This window comes from Primulina tabacum, chromosome 14 (assembly GCF_025594145.1).
Source record: "Primulina tabacum isolate GXHZ01 chromosome 14, ASM2559414v2, whole genome shotgun sequence".
NCBI classification, from domain to species: Eukaryota; Viridiplantae; Streptophyta; class Magnoliopsida; order Lamiales; family Gesneriaceae; genus Primulina; species Primulina tabacum.
In genome coordinates this window covers 33,395,669-33,414,546 of record NC_134563.1, presented here as the reverse complement: position 1 = coordinate 33,414,546, position 18,878 = coordinate 33,395,669, and the positions used below count along the sequence as shown (strand labels likewise).

The following is an 18,878-nucleotide window of genomic DNA, read 5'->3' as shown; positions in this document are numbered from 1 at the left end:
TTCTTTTAGAAAATCATTTTAAATCTTTGAAATATTATATTAAATTGAAAGTTTTGTTTTGAAAATACCTTCTCATCTAGGTAAAAATTTGTATAAGACGGTTGCACGAGTCGTATTTTCTGAGACAGATATTTTATTTGGGTCATCCATAAAAAAATATTACTTTTTATTGTGAATATCGGTAGAGTTGACTCATCTCACATATAAAGATTTGTGAGATCGTCTCACAAAAGACATACTCTATGACGTAAATATAAAAAAATAATGCATCTACATTATTTATCAACTACCGTCGATTTGGGGCACATTGGAAAACACTCTCGACTGTTGACATTGAAATTTTCGGACCTTGTAAAATTAAGAAATTTGAGGTTTTAATCTGCAGACAAGCAGTACACACACCATACAAATATGATAAATACTGATTCAATAACTATAAATAAATAAATAAATCCATTGTGTATGTATATAACATAATATTTGTTTTATAATTTTTATTCAGATTGAAGCTAAGTAGGATTCAAATCATCAAATCCAATACGAATAGAATTAATTTAATATAAATCAAATAAAAAAATATATTTCAAAAAATGAGATTTTTATATTTTAGAATGGAAGCCTCCATAGTAATTATCCCTAGCAGCTTGAATAGATCTTTCCTAGTTTTTTAGATCCAATTTTTTTTGTATACAATTGTAGCAGATACCACTTATGTATTACCTACATTTATGGAGAATACAACAAAATTTAGCCTAAGTGAAATATGTATCCATTGTAAAGGGAATTCAAATTATGTTTTACATAATGCACAAGAAAAATCAAGAAAAACATTTACACAAAAAGTACAAGTAATCAGACATGTTCCTCCAAAAGAAATTTAATACTCTATATCATTGTGTTTCCAAAGATGCAAAGGAGGAAAGAACCATTACCACCTGCTGTTCTTGATCCATTTGAGAAATTACTCGTCTTGCACCTCCTTTTGACACACGGGACAATTCTGCGAGTGACAGAGATGGGAGACGTTACACACATATAAGGGAAATACATTATGGTTTACTTGATTTTCAGCAGTAAATCTCATCCTCTTCTGATACAATAAAATGGTCATTTCTGGAGTATCACCATTGCAACTGGTGATTTGGACTGACCAAAACAAGTGTAGGTATAAGTAATGGGAACGCAGAATAATCCAATCAAAGTGGAAATGAAAATCTTCAAATAGCATACTCATCCTTTCATACACTCGTAACTGTATTGATCACGCTCAAATATACAATATGAACTCTATCTCAGTCCATAAAGGTGTGTTTACAATAAAATAATCTTTTAGGTACATTTGCCTTTTGTAAATGATTGGGTTTGTGGTAGCAGTTCGACCTTGCAGAATAAGATTCAAATAGATAGGATGAGTTCATCGATGTGGTTGAACAGAGTAATATAAAGAAGTAAATTATCCTAGAAAAGAAGGAAAAATAATAGTACTCACCTTATTCAATCGCAACCAATGAGTGATGCACTTGGAATGATAATGGTGAGCGCATGGCAAAAGGATCAGCTCGGATCTATTCTTATATTCGGCATAGCATATCACACACCTAAAAATTGTTGACATGGAAAAAACCAAACCAATAAAATGATGTTCCCTTTGTTCAATTGATGCAATAGCAATAAGTTCTTAAGTTTTATAAAATGTGCCATAGGAGGAAGTCATCCAAACCTCAAGCGAAGAGGGTTCTCTTCACCCTTGTCCAAAAGAGGCACCGGAAGAAAGGTAAACTCAACATGTGATACCATACGATATGTTCATTTCCATGGCCAATAGACTCAATGGAGGTGGTGTGATTATGGTTTTATGAGGAAAGGTCTACATTTATTGGCTTAACTAGAGTGAGGTCGATGCGACTTCCCATTCATCATTATTTACGCTAAAATAGCATCCTACACTCTGACACCGTATTGCTAAATGCAACGTTTAAACGTGCATTTAGCACATAATTTACCAGCACAAATAATGAAAAAAGCAAAAAAAATTTAGTTATAGTCATACTCTTCTGGTTCCTTTTTTTTCTTTGAGAAAAACCCTGCTTTGTATTTGAAAGTTGGAAGCCGAGCTATGATATTTGGTGAAAGTCCTCTGCTTTCATTGCCGACAGATTCTCCAAGCGTTTGCAACTCCTAAGAACAAGAATAAATAAACTAGTATTAAATAGAAATTCTATGGTTACTTAAGATTGCCAGCTTTGAAGATCAATCCAAAACACGCAGTTCGTGTAAACAACCTCGTAAGTCATGGTATCAGGATCAAAACCATCTTGATGTGTGTTCTGATTATCCGCCTGTATTAAGTAAGATGTATCAAGAATTATGGCACAACTCTAATCTCTTGTTGATTAATTGAGTAGAGAAAAAATTTGAGTAATTACCACCACAGGTGATTCTCTCGAAGATGGCCCGGAGTTATCTGTAGATTACAGATGTCACAGTTCCCATTAGCAAGTTAAACAGACAAGCATAGCAATGAAAATGGTTTGATTAGAATATAATGCTGCAGGCATATGTATGCACTCTCGCAGATCCCCCTCTCCTTTTCTGGGTAATTTTCTCGCTTATTTTTTAGCCTTATTTGATCAAGCATTTCAACTAAGTTGTGGTTTAAGTTTCAGTTTAAAACTCATATTTGAAACGTGTCCAGTAATTATTTATTTGTATATATTTGAAACTCAATGCAAGGTGTCTAATCCTATATTCAGAATTTTCTCCAAATCTGAGTGACAGAAAATCATGCATGCTGGTACATACACTGATTCTTGTACAATAAAATAAGATTTCTATTCATGTAGAAGTCAAATACAATTATATACAAATTCAACAACGTATGTCTTAATATATAATTATCTTGAATTAGCTCTGATCTAGAAAAATTAGCTCTTGTAGGGAATTCACTGATGACATTGGTAAAATTCAGACTCTATAATTTGTTGATAGCATAAATTATTCTTTTTTTTCACAGTTTCTACAACTTAACCATGACTGAGTATTGGTCTAGAGTTTGCTTGGACACTAGGAACTTGCTTGAAGTACTATATGTTTTAAACCAATATATTTCATAGAATGAACTATTGATGGGAGCTTGCACACATTTGAAGTCCAAAAGAAATTTTCAAACAGCACAATGAAACCATTAATGGTGCCACATGAAACACCCCAAAAGGTGGATAAACCAAAAGACATAAGCTCTGATATAGTACAGATTTTCAAGACAAAAGTGGTGTAGAGTCTATAAGTTGAAACAACTTGAACAAATTGCTCACAAAGTTACTTGTAAAAGCTAAGCAGTGGGGGGTGAGGAGAAAAATGGTTTCAAAGAAGGGCTAAGGGCGTCAAGAATCTAACAAAATGTTACTCACGTGGAATAAAATTAATTAGCCAATTAGGTATAAAGGATATAGTAAAATGGATTCATGTTGGAATAGTAGTAAATTGTGGATTCATGTAATGGTAGTAGGAGGTTAATAATATAATTCATGTGCAGTCTAAGCATATCTCATATTTTCGTTATTATTTAATTCATTGAACTGGGCATCCGTAGGGTGAAAATGTAAAAAAATAAGGAAAGAAAGAAAGAAAGGGCATGGCATAGAGCAATGGAACAAAGTGCAAAGCTGGGGTTTGGACATGTCGTGTGTCAAGAGAGAAACATTAAGGGGCCAAGATGAAAGAGACGGCAAAGATATCACTAATTTTTAGTTTTTCCAATATTATATATAACTTATGCTCCTTGAAAATAGGATAGAGGGAGTGAGATGAAAGAGATGCTACAAATAACAAAACATACCATCACCATTCTCCGGGACATCAAGACTGTCGAAGTCCTCCCCCAACTCCAAGGACCTTGCAAAATCTTCATCTAAAGCCAACTGTGATTCAAAATGTGCGATACGTGAGGAAACAGTCTCACGTTCTGACTGCAGATTCCTGCTGCTAGGTTGACCATAGTCATTAATCATATCTCTTCTATGATCATTGTTCTGAAAACCAAGAAGTGCACTTTCCTGTAGGAAAATATGCATAGTGTTAATGAATTTCTTAAGACCATAGAACCATAAAGCAGTACTTTTCGGGAAAAATAAATTTTCAATCAGCAAAACTGGCATTTAAGATTTGATGTACCTGCTGTATAAGAAATTCTTCGACATCAACATCGCCAAATTCAGGAATTGTATCCCTGAGATGTTCGGCAATTTCAGCGGGAGTCATACCATTCATATAATGATTGTAGACCTCGTCATTCATAATAGACATTTCAGACATCATCCGAAGTGTATTTCTCAAATGTGCTTGGTTACCACCCTCAAACCCTGTTTTCAAATCCAAGCGGGAAAATAAATAAATTTCAAAAGCAATAGATGAAAATTTTAAAAAAAAGTAACATTCATATAATTAGCATTATAACAAAAGTAGTAGTACACTTTATATTCAATAACCTGCTACGTAATAGCAATTCCTTTATTGATGTGAGTGGCACTTGTGTTCTGAAAGAAAAAAAACCTCGTGATATTTTGTTTGAAATTATTCATTAGATTTATATTTCATTTCATACGAAGTTCACCCTATGTTCCCAATTTATGGTTTCAATTCTAATCAGGATACCTCCCAAGATAAGTATCAATTTATTGAAATTAGAAAAGACTGAAAAAATCCCATCCAAAATCCTTCAGGGACTGACACAACATGAAACAAGAAGCTTTACGGACTAATAGCAGAAGGAGAAACAAATGCTTTAAATTATTAGAGAGAGATAACATACCTTGAACATTAAATATCAAATATTCAAAATCCCAAGGGTCGTGGATTATAAATACATGGGCAATAAAGGATTATTCTCGAACAAGAATGAGGGATTTAGAGTATTTGTGGTTACAGTTCCACTCATTTCATTTATAGAGCAAGGAAATAGCTTAGCAGGAAACAAACAAAACAATCCCCCAGTCAATATTCTGTACAGCTTAATTTTTAAAGTTATTTCCTTGACCATAAAAGCCTCTAATCAAAATTGAAGGGATGCATAAATCTTAATATCAAACAAAAGAGTATTCTTGTCAACTAATGCTGACACACGGAAATTTCTCACAAATTGAAATTTTCAAACGGAAGGTTTCAGGAAATTGCCAGAGACTAAGCTGCAAGAATAGGAAATATAAATGTAAATAGAGGTGGACCAACAATTTACTGGGTCAGCAAACTTTATATATTTAAAAATTACATGAAACTCAAAACACCAGGCCGAGTAAATCACGAATATGGGATCCAAAAACTTTACGAAAATAATGTGGTTACAACCACTCAATCACAAACCAAAGGATCCCCTTCACATATTTATGCAATCCCAAAATTAATATGCGATGACTATGGCCTAGAGCTGGCACACACATTGAAGCAGTCACAAGAAATCAAGATTAGATCCTGCTCAGTTTATAATTCAAAATTCATAAGGATTTTCCTGAAGCATTAACACGAGCGGACAGTGGGCAAAGCGGGCAATTTTGTGAAAATGTAAATTTTACACGTAAAACACACCAATCCGATACAGAAAACCACAGAAAAAAACAATGGGTTTTCTAAATCAACTCCCAAGATGAAATAATGAGTAAAGAAGTAACCTTTCACCTCTGGAATGACGATGATGAAAAGGGTTCTTGATTCTCCCCCTTTATTTTCTTGCTATCGAACTGTTCACTAGCAAGATTGAAGTGATAAACTAAAAATGAATTTAAGAGCAAAAAGAATTTTTGTATTTGGAAGCAGGTGGGAAAAGTAAGCAGTAGACACCTTTTCTTTCTTAATTTTTCCGTTTACAAACAAAAAAATTTAAAATAAATTTCCATATTGGTTCACAGATAATATATATTGCCCAATTCAATGTCACATACCGCGGGCTATTTAGATCCATTGATCGCTTTTTCTCGTGTGGGCAAATAAAATTTGGATAAATTAATTATTTGGATCCAATAATCAATCATTGTTTGGATCGATCTACCGGGAACGCACGGTCGAACTTTTCCCGTCCACGCGATTAATTACCTCTGACTTTGGGGTCATCGAAGGTCCATGGAGTCTCCATTTTGCTCTGTCTTTTTCTCCCTTTCCTGATGATTAATGTCTTGCGATCATGGTCAATCATTGGAGTAATTATTGTCTTCTCTCATTATTATTATTATTATATTATTATCACTGTAATTGTTATTATCGTTATAAAACAATAGTAAAGAAAGCATAATAGATTGTCTTTAAAACAAATCATGGAGAGATTAAATTGATATTTGAATTGTTGAAATAAAAAAATAAAAATAAAAGTATGTTGAAATTGAAAAAAAAAACCAAAAAACAAAAGTTTAATATTAGTATCATATAAGGGTAAAATTGAAAGATTGTGTGTTGAAATTGAAAAAACAAAAAAAAACAAAAATGTAATATTAATATGATATAAGGGTAAAATTGGAAAAAAAGTTGATTCCTATCTGGATAGTTATTATCATGTTCTCACCCTTAATAAGATAGTATAGAAGTTTAGACAGTATAGACAGCATACATACATACATACATACATACATATATATATGTATGTATATTTCCCTTAACTGTATTATTAAATAGAATCAAGTATAATAATTTTTTTCAAAAATTAATCATTAATGTACCAATCAATGAACAACTGCCAACTTCTGTAACTTTTTCAATAATTAGTTTGAGAGAAAATGAAAAGGATTTTTTTTTTACTTGCACCTTTCTCAAATGTCAAATATGGTCCTAGTTTCTCCAATCCAATATCTTTCTACTTTATCATTGACGTTTTGTGTCCATCTTATTCATAAGAATATACAAAGAACATGGCACATACCCATAAAATATATACCAAAATAGTTTATAAAAGGAATTTCATTCGTCTTTATACGTGATAAGAGGGGGGGTACAGTGGCAAATGGGGGTACCATGGGAAGTGTAAACATTGTCTGAACAAGCCAGGCAAATGCAATATAATCCATTTCTGCAATCAACTGGGAGACTAAACTGGCTACAAATTCCATACTCAATGATGTCCAGCTGGACAAAATCAAAGAGGGCATTTAAGGAGATTGAGCAATAAGACAATCTGACATGATGATGATGAGGAGGAGGCCGGACTGGGTTAAGATCACATCAGATATATACTCTCTTTGCCAAAACAGTGCAGGTAATTTTGGGGACAAAGCTTTAAATATTTATAGGTTAAGTTTGTGGATACACTAGCTACATGTAAAACCACGAGTAGAAGATTCACAAAGGCCAGAGATCATGAAATCACAAGAAGCGTTCACAAAAACAAGCATTGCTATCCATAGGTTTAGTCTGAATTGTGATGAAGAAGTTTCTAAACGTTATACTTAAAGTGTCTAACTTCAAACGCCTGCAACTCTACAACACTCCACAATGATGATCATCCAGAAATCAATTTTCAAGGAAGGAATAGGTGTCTCTCTCATTCACCTCCCACTTGTCTTTTCCAGGAGTCCTCCACAATTAATTCATTCACCCCCCAATCTTCATAGCTGTGGCAAACCAAAGAAAATACAGTCAACAACCATGAGACAGATATCAAATAATAGGGTGAATACATATCTGGGTTTCATTTCGTTTTTCACATCTCAAGATTCCCAAAAATTTTGGTTAGGGATTCGTTTATAAATTTTGGATGATTTTTAGCTTTTGTGTGGCTGTCAGTAATTGACCCTTCACAGTGTAGGACTTCGACTGTTAGAAAGAGTAGAGGAAAAAAAGTGACTATGCATAAAGATGTGATCAGGAAAATACGAAGAAAACAAATAAGATGTGATTTCAGAAGAGAGAAAAATGACAAAAAAGGTACACGAAAATTCATCTTAAGATTGAAAAAAACACAATTTTACCTTCCATCAGGGAGGTATCGACGGATGGTGAAAGGTACTTTTCTCTGTCGCAGCTCCTTCATAGCAATCTATAATAAAAGGTAAAAGACAAAACATGAAAAGAAGATACCTAATCAACCTTGACAGATGTTTTAAGACGCAATAATAGGCAGTTAGGACTACATATATTTCCTGGGACTAACATCAGCCCTAACTGCTTTACGAACTTCTGCATAGAAAATTAAAGGCTTTACTGATAAATAAAATATCATTCCACCCAGACCACAAATCCATTTGGATGACATAAAGTCATTTGAAGATCCCATCTATGAGAAGGTCACCACATGAGAGTACCTTATCGTGATGGAGAAAACAGCAAGACAGCACATATGACAACCTATTGAGGGTAGCATAGGTATAATGAAGAGAGATAAACACTAACATAACATACTTGCAAAAAACATTCCAGCGTACTGGTCCTGAGATTAAGGAGATTCCAAAAAAATAAAAGAAAAATCAATAACAACATATCAAACAGCTTCCAACATCAATCAAACAACTCTGTATTTGCTATAATTTACCTCAAGTGGGTCAGTTTCACCCTCCAACTCAACCATAACTGGTGCATTCATGCTGCCAAACCACATAATATTTCAACAATCACAACCAATTCAATATATCAAAATAAACACAGTTTGCGGCCTAGATACCAATAGGCTTAAACTGAACCTTATCTGCAGAGCCCGTGTGCCAAGTATTCTAGCTCTTTCATATTTGGTCATATATTTAGATGTCTTCCGAGGGCGTTCAATAGGTTCTCGCTCCTCTTTTCCATTTCCTTCCCCTTCAATTGGATCAGGAGCTTCCTCATTATTGTTGTTATCTTCTTCAACCTCTTCTCCTTCCTATCAATTTTAAAACCCAAGAAACGAAAAGACTTTAAAAATTGAGAAAATTACATTATTTGCACCCTAAAAATGAGAAACTTCAACAGTTGAAAATAAGAAGAAAACAAGTTTCTCACGTCAATTTCAGGATCCATGGGCTCATCTTCGTACCTGCAACAAATCCAGAATGATTGTGATTCAAAGAGAAACCCCATCCAGAAAAGTACTTGTAAAAATTACATTAAACGAACCGTGAAAGAACCCTCTTACCAGCTATATAAAGAAAAACCTCGACTAAACGCATATAAAAAATAAATGAATAAATAATCAAACAAGTGCCTACTTCCCGGTCCACATTTAAAGAGAAACCCACCATCGAACCCTAGTTACCCAAAACTGGTGTTTTACTAACCTTCGGCTCACACTAGACGAAGATTGAACAATAATAATCAGAAAATTCACGAATACAACAAACCCTCCATCCATTGCATGTACCCAGAAACCCGAATAAAACCCTAATTCCATTAAACAAAAAAAAAACACCTAAATCAAACTAGCGTTTGATTAATCCAAAAATCCAAGTAATCAATAATGAATTTTTTAAAAAATAATAATAATTTACAAATTATACGAACCCTCCATCCATCTCATAGTCATCGTCTGCCATGGCGTCAGGCGATTTTATCCGGTTTGTCCCCCCACCTGGAGAAATTGTTTGAAGGAACGGTGGTCAAAGAGGCAAAATAAAACTTAGCATACTAGGCAAATGGGCCGGGTCATTTTTCTGGGCCCCAATAGCCCACTAATAATATATATAATAAAAAGATCATTTTTCTGGGCCCCAAAAGCCCATTAATAATAATAATAATAATAATAATAATAATAAGAAATGTACTAACGAAAATAAATTAGTAACTTTTTTAATTCACAATTTGAAGCTCCAAATCTAGCCCAGGAACTCAATAAATCATAAAAATCCTTATGTAAAATAGATATTCTTTTAAATTCTAAAAAATCAGATATAAAACTCATTAAATACAGGATTTTCAAAATCATTAAATTTTGTATAATAAAATAAAATAATTTTGTTTACAAATACCTGGAAAAGGATCTTGCATATTAATTAATGTGATCATTTTATTTTACTAATAGAAATAATTTAAAAATTAAAAAAAATTAGCAAATTTGTATAAGTTATAGAATTAAGATTGTTGGATCACTTATATTAACTAATTAATTAACGTTGTGTGTCCTATACTAACAAAATAATATTGAAATCATTTGCCAAGGTTGCTTTAATTAAAGATTAAATGATTTGGAAATTTGAGAAAACCTTTCTTACTCTTGAATTCAAATCTTCCTATTAATTATGTTCTTGTAATGACATTTCATTTTGTCATATGAAACTATACACTAAAATGGCCAAAAAAAAAGAGCTAAACTGTAAACAAAACCATGACCTTAAAAAGCTTATAAATAAAGCACAATAACCTGAACTTTTCATTAAATTTTCAGACCCTAATAAATAACAAGGAACCTACTAAATTGAAGAACAACCTACTAAATTGAAGAACAAATTCCCCCCAAAAACAACCAACAATTAACCAGACTAATATTGTTTGCAATCCAATAGTGATTCATAATATGTCCTCACACATCTCATTGTCCTATGCTGTTCAAGGTTCATCGCATTCCCATTTCGAAGTTGGGACGCAGCTCACGTAGTGGCACCAACTGCAACGCTTGTGTCCATTCACTCCCCGGAATAGCATCACGAGTCCCACCGTGAATCTGCATTCAACAAGACGACCAGTTGGAACATCATCGGATCAGTGCCTCGAGAAATGGAAGGTAACAACCTAGTTTTATGATATTGGAAACAATGCTTACCCGACAATTAGCAATATCATAGACACCAACCAAAGTACATATTGGTAACCCTTGTACCTAGATTTTGCGCGAACCCCGAAGGGAAGATTATGTCGTTCGATCCACCCGAACTGCGGACGAGGTAAAAGAACAAAGCCAAGCAAGAATCCGGCCAAGAATCCCCCGATATGGGCAAAGTTGTCAACATGTGGAAGAAACCCAACTGCTAGATTAACCAAGACTATAAACAAAAGGGTTGATAACGCCACGATCTGCAGGACACAAAGATCGAATCAGGCGGCTAAAAAGTTATTTTAGTGTTCAAATGTCCTAAACTGATGAGCCACAGGCGATTGTTGACCTTGTTAGTGTATATAGACCAATTTGTGATCAACTCGGAAAGCATGGCTCCTAGAAGTCCAAAAAGTGCGCCAGAGGCACCAACAGAGATTTGGTTTTGAATAAATACAGATGATACTATGCTCCCACTGAATCCAGATAGCAAATAGATGATGCCAACTCGCACTGCAGCGCATGTTTTGAAGGATCGTAAGTATATATAACATGTCACGATGTTTCAAGATATATAGATTCTTGGAGTGAGGGCTCATACCAAAGCCAAATTGCTGCTCAAGTCGAACCCCGATGAAGACGAGGCTCATCATGTTTGCCAGAAGATGTATAATGCCAGCATGTAACCAGATACATGAGATAAGCCTCCAGCCTTGATGGCCGTGCACCACTTTATTCCAATTAAGAGCACCCAACTTCTCTAATCTTTGGTACCAAGAAAAGCAGAATCGAAGAGTCATTAGCTTAAATTTCTACTGTTTTACTTATTTTTTTGAAGAACTATGTTCCTTTTGTACTTCTGTGATCACCAAATTGGACAAAGTTCTCCACACAACATAGTTGTCATATAAATACAGGAAATCGTCAAGTTCCTCATTGTATAAAAAACAAGATTTGAGCAAAGAAGAAGAACGTCACAAAACAGTCCTACCAAAGTTTACCCCAAAATAAGAATATAATCAATCAGAAAACTAAAAAAAACTTAACAGTATATTGAATTTATAAGCAAAAAAAACCCATTACATTCAGAACGTAAACTAAAGCATGATTCATACTACCACAAAAAAAAAAAAAAACCAAATATTCAAAAACTAAATCCTTGAGCTAATCAACCACCAAAATTTCCACCTTCAAAACCAAATCCCGGAAAAGAACCAAGCCAAAACCAATAAAAACCCCATCTTTACGCCACAGTTCCGACCGAAAAAAAAAAGTAGAATCAAGCCTAAAATTCAGCAAGAAACAAAAGTGGAGATTCAAGAACATGACACTCACGTCGCAGAAGAAGGCCCAAATAGAGGATTCTCCCTCAACGGCTGGAATGAGAATCTACCAAGAAACCTAGCCGCACACTTGTCATTGTGACCACGGAAACTCGAAACCCTGTTCTTCAAATCCCTCGGACAATTGTTCGCATACATCACGACCAGAAACATCACAACATTAGCCACCACAAACACTGGAATCAGCCACGAAGCCCACCGGCTTTCCGTCTCCTCAAACACGTCAGCGCTTGAAGTCGAAGAGTAGTAGTTTTTCTCCCCCCTTCTGTTCTCTATATCCTCACCCGCCATGGCTGTAAGCTGCTGCTGTTACTTCTTGTATTCAGTCTCCGTACCTTGTCTTTGTCTTCAGGAAATGTAACCTGAAATTCTCGAATTTATTGCAGTAAAAACTGAAGTGGGATCGTGGGAAGTTGCTTCGCACTTCACATTTGAACGTGCAGACAGAGAGTCGCTGTTCGGTTCACATTCAACTGAAGGTGGGGATCATCTGTTATCGTCTTCGCAGCACGTTCAGTGATATTGCTTTGTCTGATCGCCACGTCCTGCATTTGAAATCTTTTGCCTGTTTTTTGAGTAGCTATTGGGTGGTATACAGCCAAGCTACGGGTTGCGAAACATAGACCTGCAGCCGAAGTTCCAGGAGCTACTATTTCAGTTACTTTTCGCGGTTATTGGATAATGCGCTGCGTTTTGATTTTTAAGGATTGATTTTAAGACAAGTGAAAAACATAAATTCGATTTTGTATAATTGTAATAAAAAAAAGACTTTGAAAATAAACTGAAAATCATTTGAAAACAAATAATAATAGCAGAAATTAAGTTCGTGGGACTATTATATTTCATTAAAAAAAATTATCTTTACTATATTTATTATTTTGTAAGGTGTGATGCTTAAGAAAAACTGAATTTGGTAATTTATAATATACATGTCCAAATCTACCTTTCATATTCTTCCATAATATTCGATACTTAATAATACAAAAACGTAAATTACTCTCAAAACTTCCCCACTTTCCCATTACATCACATCTTCTCGACAAGCCAACCACATCTCCTTTTATTATTGGTCAATGGAGCGAATATTTTGCAACCTATTATTTCCTCTATCCTTTTTTTTTTCACAAAAAACAATTTCACGCTACAGATATTTTATTTGTGTCATATATGAAAAAAGTAGTATTTTTTATGTCAAAATATTAATTTTATTGTAAATATGAGTTGGTTGACATCTCTCACGAATAAAGATCCGTGAGAACGTCTATGAAAAACATGCCATTTTTCTAGATCCTGGGGAAAAAAATTACATGCAATGTTTATATAATTTTCACAAAATTACACGGTATACTCTTATTGCAACTATTCATAAATATCAAGGGATTTCGATAGTTAGAACTGTTAGTATCTATAAACCAATAAATAAAAGGGGTGTGCATTTCGTTCAATTTAAGCATATACAGTGTAATATGCCAACAATCTTAAATATCAAGGGATTTCGAGATATATATATATATATATATATATATGTGTGTGTGTTATGCGTACCACCGAGATGATACTCACCTAATTGACATGTTGATGAAATTTTCCATTCCATTTCGTGTTATCAAATGAAAAAAACAATGCATTTATATAATAAAATTCTTTCAGTTAGCTCACAATTACTAATTAGTTATGTAGTTTAATTTTTATGTTCTAAATTCTTGGTTCTCTTCAGCATATAAGTTGCGTGGATCTATTCTGATTACACAACTTTTATGCCTCCTCTATGGTGGAAGGACTAGTTCCAATTAAAGGTTGTTAGGTTCATCCCTTTTGTCTTTTCTCACCGATGTGCGCTGGTAGATTTTGCACATTCCCAAAATAGCATGAAGTAAAGAATTTCAAGATTTTCTGTTTGATATTGTTGTCTTCACGAAATCTTGAAATTGGTTAGTATTTATTATGAAAATAACGTGAAGTTCTTCCGTCCTAGGATTACTAATTCAGTGTGGGGTGGTCGGAAGAGATCACTTGCAGAAACTTGTGTTGTCCATGCACAAAGGGATACTTGTGGCTACCCAACTTCAATGGCATCAATGGGTTATTGAAACTGATGCAGCAAACTGTTGTTCAAGCTTTTCACCAATTAACCATCTCCTTTCTTTGTGCAAGCCCCGTTGATTTCTGCTATCCGCATTGCAGCTAGCAGCGACCAAATTCCAGGGGCTTCAAATCTCTTTTTATCTGTTTTACGCTAGCCTGTGGGGGCTTACAAGCTCATGGAAATCATGTGGATCAAATTTTATGTATCAACTCGATCTGTTAATGATTACGATCATGATTCATATGCGTAATAGTCATTATTTTAAACTCACAGTTACATTTACGTAGTTCACTTCACTGGTTATTAATTAAAGTTAAAAATCTTGTACTGATTAACTTTTTAGTAAGTTGGCGAAATTTATTCTATAACTCCAAAAAATCCTTTTAATAACTCAATTTCATATTCTACATTTTCTTTCAAAAAAATTGATTCTTTGAAAAAAATAGTACAATTGATAATAATAAAAAATTACATATTTTTTATTTATATATTTTTTACGAACACATACATGGCATTTGTCATGCTCTGCTGCTGCTCAAGATAACAATGTTTTCTTCGAATTTCATCCATTGTTTTGTCTTGTCAAGGATCTCACAACTCAAGTAGTTCTTCTCAAGGGGATCTTGCATGAAGGACTCTACAAATTTGACCTTGGCTCACCACTCTCTGCCTCAAAATCTGGACTCACTTCACTCTCTAGTCAGTTGTCTTCTCAGCATCCTCCGCATTTACTTTCAATCAAAGGGCCGTATCATGTCTTAGATAAATGGCATTTAAGATTAGCACATACCTCCCTAGCTGCTGTCAAAAATGTTCTTTCCCGTTGTAATTTTTATATTCCTAAAAATGATGTTATGAAATTCTCTTCATCTTGTGAGCTTGGCAAAAATCATTCTCTTCCATTCCCTACTTCAAGCACTGTTATTACTGAACCTTTTGCTCTTGTGTATTATGATGTTTGGGGACCGGCAAGTACCATTTCACGTACTGGTTTTCAGCTACTATATTAGCTTTGTTGATGCCTTTAGTCGGTACACTTGGATTTATTTTATTAAACTAAAATCAGATGCCACTGTTGCTTTGTTAAAATTCAAAAAACTCGTTGAAGTTCAATTCAATAAACAAATTAAAATCCTCCAAACAGATTGGGGTGGGGAGTTTCGGTCACTGTCCTCATTTATACAAGATCATGGAATCATACATCGATTATCATGTCCCTATACATCTCAGCAAAATGGAGTTGTAGAGCGTAAACACCGTCATATTGTAGAAATGGGGCTTTGTCTTCTTGCTCATGCTTCGTTGCCTTGTAGTTATTGGGAAGATGCCTTCTCAACGGCTGTTTACATAATCAATCGTATTCCCACCGCTGGTTTACATGGTAATGTTCCTCTTACCTGCCTGTATAAACATGATCCTGATTATTCTCTTCTCAAAATTTTTGGTTGTCGTTGTTTTCCTTGCTTACGTCCTTACAACAACCATAAACTTGATTTTCGATCTACTCCTTGCACCTTCTTGGGATATAGTGACAAACACAAAGGATATAAATGCTTAAGTGCTAGTGGACGTCTTTATATATCTAGAAGTGTTAAGTTTGATGAACATTATTTTCCTTTCAGCCATAAATCTCAAGCATCTGGCACTGATGTCCCTCATAAGTCCTCATATCTTTTTTATTTGTCAAATTTATCCCCTGTCACTTTCCAACCACCGTCACCTTCCAATTTTTCTTCCAACTCCTCATCTTGTCCAGTTACCAATGAGGTTTTATCTCCTGTATCTTCTACTTCTCCAGCCTCTATGCCTGTGTCTTCGTCTTCCTTATCTTCGTCCACCATGCATTCTCCATCTACTGCTTCCCTGCCCATTGTGAACTATCACCCAATGACTACTCGTGCCAAGGATGGAATTTTCAAACCCAAAGCTTTCCTTGCTGCCAGCACTTCAAACTCAGACCCTTTAACCTTTCAAGAAGCTGCCATGAATCCACAATGGTGTCAAGCTATGGACTCTGAGTTTCGTGCCTTATTAGCCAATCAAACATGGTCCTTGGTTGCTGTTCCTAATGACACACCTCTTATTGGTTTTCGTTGGGTTTTCAAAACTAAAACACATCTGGATGGTTCTGTTGCTCGCTACAAGGCTCGTCTTGTCGCCAAAGGTTATTCTCAAACTCCGGGGCTTGATTATCATGAAACATTTAGCCCAGTAGTGAAACCCACAACCATCCGTACTGTTCTTAGTATTGCCGTTGCTCAGAAATGGAAAATTAAACAAGTGGATGTGAACAATGCCTTTCTACATGGCCATCTCAATGAAGTGGTGTATATGCAACAACTACTGGGGTTTGAAGTCAAGAATTCTAATGCTCGGCTAGTTTGCAAATTACACAAAGCAATTTATGGGCTGAAACAAGCCCCTCGGGCGTGGTTTGATCGTCTTCGGAGTACATTAATAACTATGGGTTTTATTGCGTCAAAAGCCGATGCTTCACTGTTTATCAAACTTGCTTCTGATTATGTTCTTTATGTTCTTGTCTATGTTGACGATATCTTAATAACAGGGAGTCATCTTGGTCACATCAACAAGTTAATTCGGCAGCTCGATACCCAATTTTCTCTTAAAGATCTTGGTGATCTTTCATATTTTTTAGGCATTGAAGTCCTTTATCCAACTGATAACTCTTTGTTTCTTCATCAAACAAAGTATGCTCGAGAATTACTTGCCAAAACAAAGATGTGTAATGCGAAAGCTTTACCAACTCCAATGTCCAGGGGTGTTAAGTTGTCCTCCAGAGATGGTGATGCCTTTGAAGATGTCACGTTATATCAAAGCACAGTTGGGGCACTTCAGTATTTAACAATCACTCGACCAGACATTGCATATAGCGTTAACAAAGTCTGTCAATTTATGCAAGCTCCTCTCCATACTCACTGGAAAGCTGTCAAACGCATACTTCGGTATATCAACGGTACTCTTGACTTTGGTATTAGTTTGGATTCCTCATCTTCCTTTAATTTGCAAGGTTACTGTGATGCCGATTGGGGCAGTGATCCTGACGATAGAAGATCCATTTCTGGTTTTTGCTGGTTTCTTGGGAATTCTCCTATTTCCTGGAGCTCCAAGAAACAAACGGTTGTTTCTCGTTCAAGCACAGAAGCTGAATATCGAAGTTTAGCCAATGCCACTTCTGAATTATTATGGATTAATTCTCTTCTTTCAGAATTACATGTCACCTCATCACAGCAACCTATTCTCTGGTGTGATAATCTGAGCACCATCGCGTTAAGTGCTAATCCTGTTCTTCATTCTCGCACTAAACATCTTGAATTGGATCTCCATTTTGTGAGGGAAAAAATTTTAGCGAAGTCTCTAAATGTTCGACATGTCTCCTCCATTGATCAAACCACAGACATTCTCACTAAAGCCTTAACAGCAGATGCCTTTGTTCGTTTACGATCCAAGCTTCGCGTGGTCTGCTCACCCCTGCTCAGCTTGAGGGGCCAAGTTAAGTAAATCAAAGTATTGGAAGCCCATGACTAAAGACTAGTCCATATATTGGCCCATCAAGCTAAACCCAAACACTTACAGATAAGATTTGAAGTTGTTGGAATCTTTGTAACCGTGGAACAGAATTGGTTAAATATGTGTCTAGATCTTATTAGCCACTGATGTGTATTTATGTTGAGCATCATCTTGTAAATCAATACACGTGAATTATGGAATTCATCTGTCATTTTGTTCCTTCCTTCTTTGTTTTCTAACTCTAGCCTATAGAAAGATTAGTAGAACACGATAGAAATTGTTAATATAAATTAATTGTTGCTACGGGCAGAGATCATGTGGATCGAATTAGAAGCCGACAATTTTATATAATTTCCAATGAAATCACATTAATAGAAGTTGTTGAGGATCGGACTTGAGTTTAGAGGGGGGGTTGAATAAACTCAATGGCCAACTTATTAAATTCTTGTAGAATGATGTGCTAAAATCCTGTTAGAGATTTTAACGATTCTTGTTCAAGTATAAAGACCAGCAGATCACAAGATAATGTGCGGAAAACGATCTGTTGGTTAGTGGGTGAAAAATAATAAAGCCGAAAAGCAGTAGATAGCACAAGGTTTGTTTCTGGAAGTTTAAAGATGAATCTTCTACGTCTCCCCTTCTTCTGTTTCCAGAAGGTATCACTAAAAGACTTTGGATATTACAGTACAACTCTTGTACACACCAACTTCAGAAGGACTTACACCTTTGCCTACTGAAACTCTTAGTTACTCGACTCAAAAAGAACGTGATACAAAAGGTTCTGAAAAGACTCTTTTCAGATTACAAGCTCTTCCTGATAAAGTATAAGTGTTGTAAAAGATTGTGAAGAGTGTAAGAATCAGTAGCACAAGATGATCTTCAAAAGATCAGATATTTGCTATGAAGCGTGTGCTACTTTTCTTTGTGTTGAACTCAAAGTTATCGAGGAATTTCGAGGTTGTCTTGTTGATCCTTGAAAAGATATTATGCGTAGAGTTGTCTTTCTGTAAGGGTTTGTTCCATGTATATATAAGCGACTGAGTTCAACGTTTATGATCAGAAGATGTCTTCAGATTTCTGATAGAGTCAGCTTTATTACCAAAAAAAATGTTCCTGCAGAAAAGCTATAAAACAATCAGTCCTGTTTTATACTAAACTCGGTAAAGTGAATTAAATGACTCTGTACATTATTTAATGATGCAATTAATACTAGTACTTGGTAACTTTA

General features: G+C 35.0%; 3 protein-coding genes across 10 annotated transcripts; all 3 read right to left on the bottom strand.

Annotated features, from left to right (window-relative positions):
* Positions 1-718: 718 nt before the first annotated feature.
* On the bottom strand, positions 719-5,819 carry LOC142524806 (E3 ubiquitin ligase BIG BROTHER-related-like). Of its 8 annotated transcripts, none has more exons than XM_075628912.1 (9): positions 5,664-5,812; positions 4,488-4,535; positions 4,174-4,361; positions 3,839-4,055; positions 2,427-2,464; positions 2,283-2,339; positions 2,051-2,178; positions 1,490-1,598; positions 719-1,000 (listed from the first exon to the last, which is right to left on the bottom strand). In XM_075628912.1, exons 3-9 carry the CDS (start codon positions 4,315-4,317, stop codon positions 962-964), a joined length of 732 nt encoding a protein of 243 aa, XP_075485027.1. In that variant the 5' UTR covers positions 4,318-4,361; positions 4,488-4,535; positions 5,664-5,812; the 3' UTR covers positions 719-961. The 8 variants fall into 8 exon arrangements, with proteins under 8 accessions (XP_075485027.1, XP_075485028.1, XP_075485026.1 ...); XM_075628913.1 differs by having other exon boundaries at positions 4,174-4,365; positions 5,671-5,811; XM_075628911.1 differs by having other exon boundaries at positions 5,671-5,811.
* Positions 5,820-7,291: 1,472 nt separating this feature from the next.
* Positions 7,292-9,581, bottom strand: LOC142525221 (DNA-directed RNA polymerases II, IV and V subunit 6A-like). Its single transcript, XM_075629422.1, has 6 exons — positions 9,448-9,581; positions 8,950-8,983; positions 8,655-8,830; positions 8,507-8,558; positions 7,947-8,014; positions 7,292-7,589 (listed from the first exon to the last, which is right to left on the bottom strand). Exons 1-6 carry the CDS (start codon positions 9,477-9,479, stop codon positions 7,520-7,522), a joined length of 432 nt encoding a protein of 143 aa, XP_075485537.1. The 5' UTR covers positions 9,480-9,581; the 3' UTR covers positions 7,292-7,519.
* Positions 9,582-10,289: 708 nt separating this feature from the next.
* Positions 10,290-12,591, bottom strand: LOC142525378 (RHOMBOID-like protein 2). The gene is made up of 5 exons (XM_075629658.1): positions 12,029-12,591; positions 11,295-11,458; positions 11,043-11,206; positions 10,703-10,953; positions 10,290-10,603 (listed from the first exon to the last, which is right to left on the bottom strand). The coding sequence occupies exons 1-5, from the start codon at positions 12,325-12,327 to the stop codon at positions 10,489-10,491; spliced, it is 993 nt and encodes a 330-aa protein (XP_075485773.1). The 5' UTR covers positions 12,328-12,591; the 3' UTR covers positions 10,290-10,488.
* Between the last annotated feature and the right edge of the window lie 6,287 nt (positions 12,592-18,878).

Coding starts and splice junctions, on each gene's coding strand:
- LOC142524806 (XM_075628908.1), bottom strand. Junction 2,340..2,426: donor CGAGAGAATCACCTGTGGTG/GTAATTACTCAA, acceptor TACTTAATACAG/GCGGATAATCAGAACACACA. Junction 1,001..1,489: donor ATTGGTTGCGATTGAATAAG/GTGAGTACTATT, acceptor TGTCACTCGCAG/AATTGTCCCGTGTGTCAAAA.
- LOC142525221 (XM_075629422.1), bottom strand. CDS start 9,479: ATGGCAGACGATGACTATGAGATGGATGGAGG. Junction 8,831..8,949: donor CCATGGATCCTGAAATTGAC/GTGAGAAACTTG, acceptor TAAAATTGATAG/GAAGGAGAAGAGGTTGAAGA. Junction 7,590..7,946: donor CGATACCTCCCTGATGGAAG/GTAAAATTGTGT, acceptor GGTTTGCCACAG/CTATGAAGATTGGGGGGTGA.
- LOC142525378 (XM_075629658.1), bottom strand. CDS start 12,327: ATGGCGGGTGAGGATATAGAGAACAGAAGGGGGGAGAAAAACTACTAC. Junction 10,954..11,042: donor GGTCTATATACACTAACAAG/GTCAACAATCGC, acceptor TGTGTCCTGCAG/ATCGTGGCGTTATCAACCCT. Junction 10,604..10,702: donor ATGATATTGCTAATTGTCGG/GTAAGCATTGTT, acceptor TGTTGAATGCAG/ATTCACGGTGGGACTCGTGA.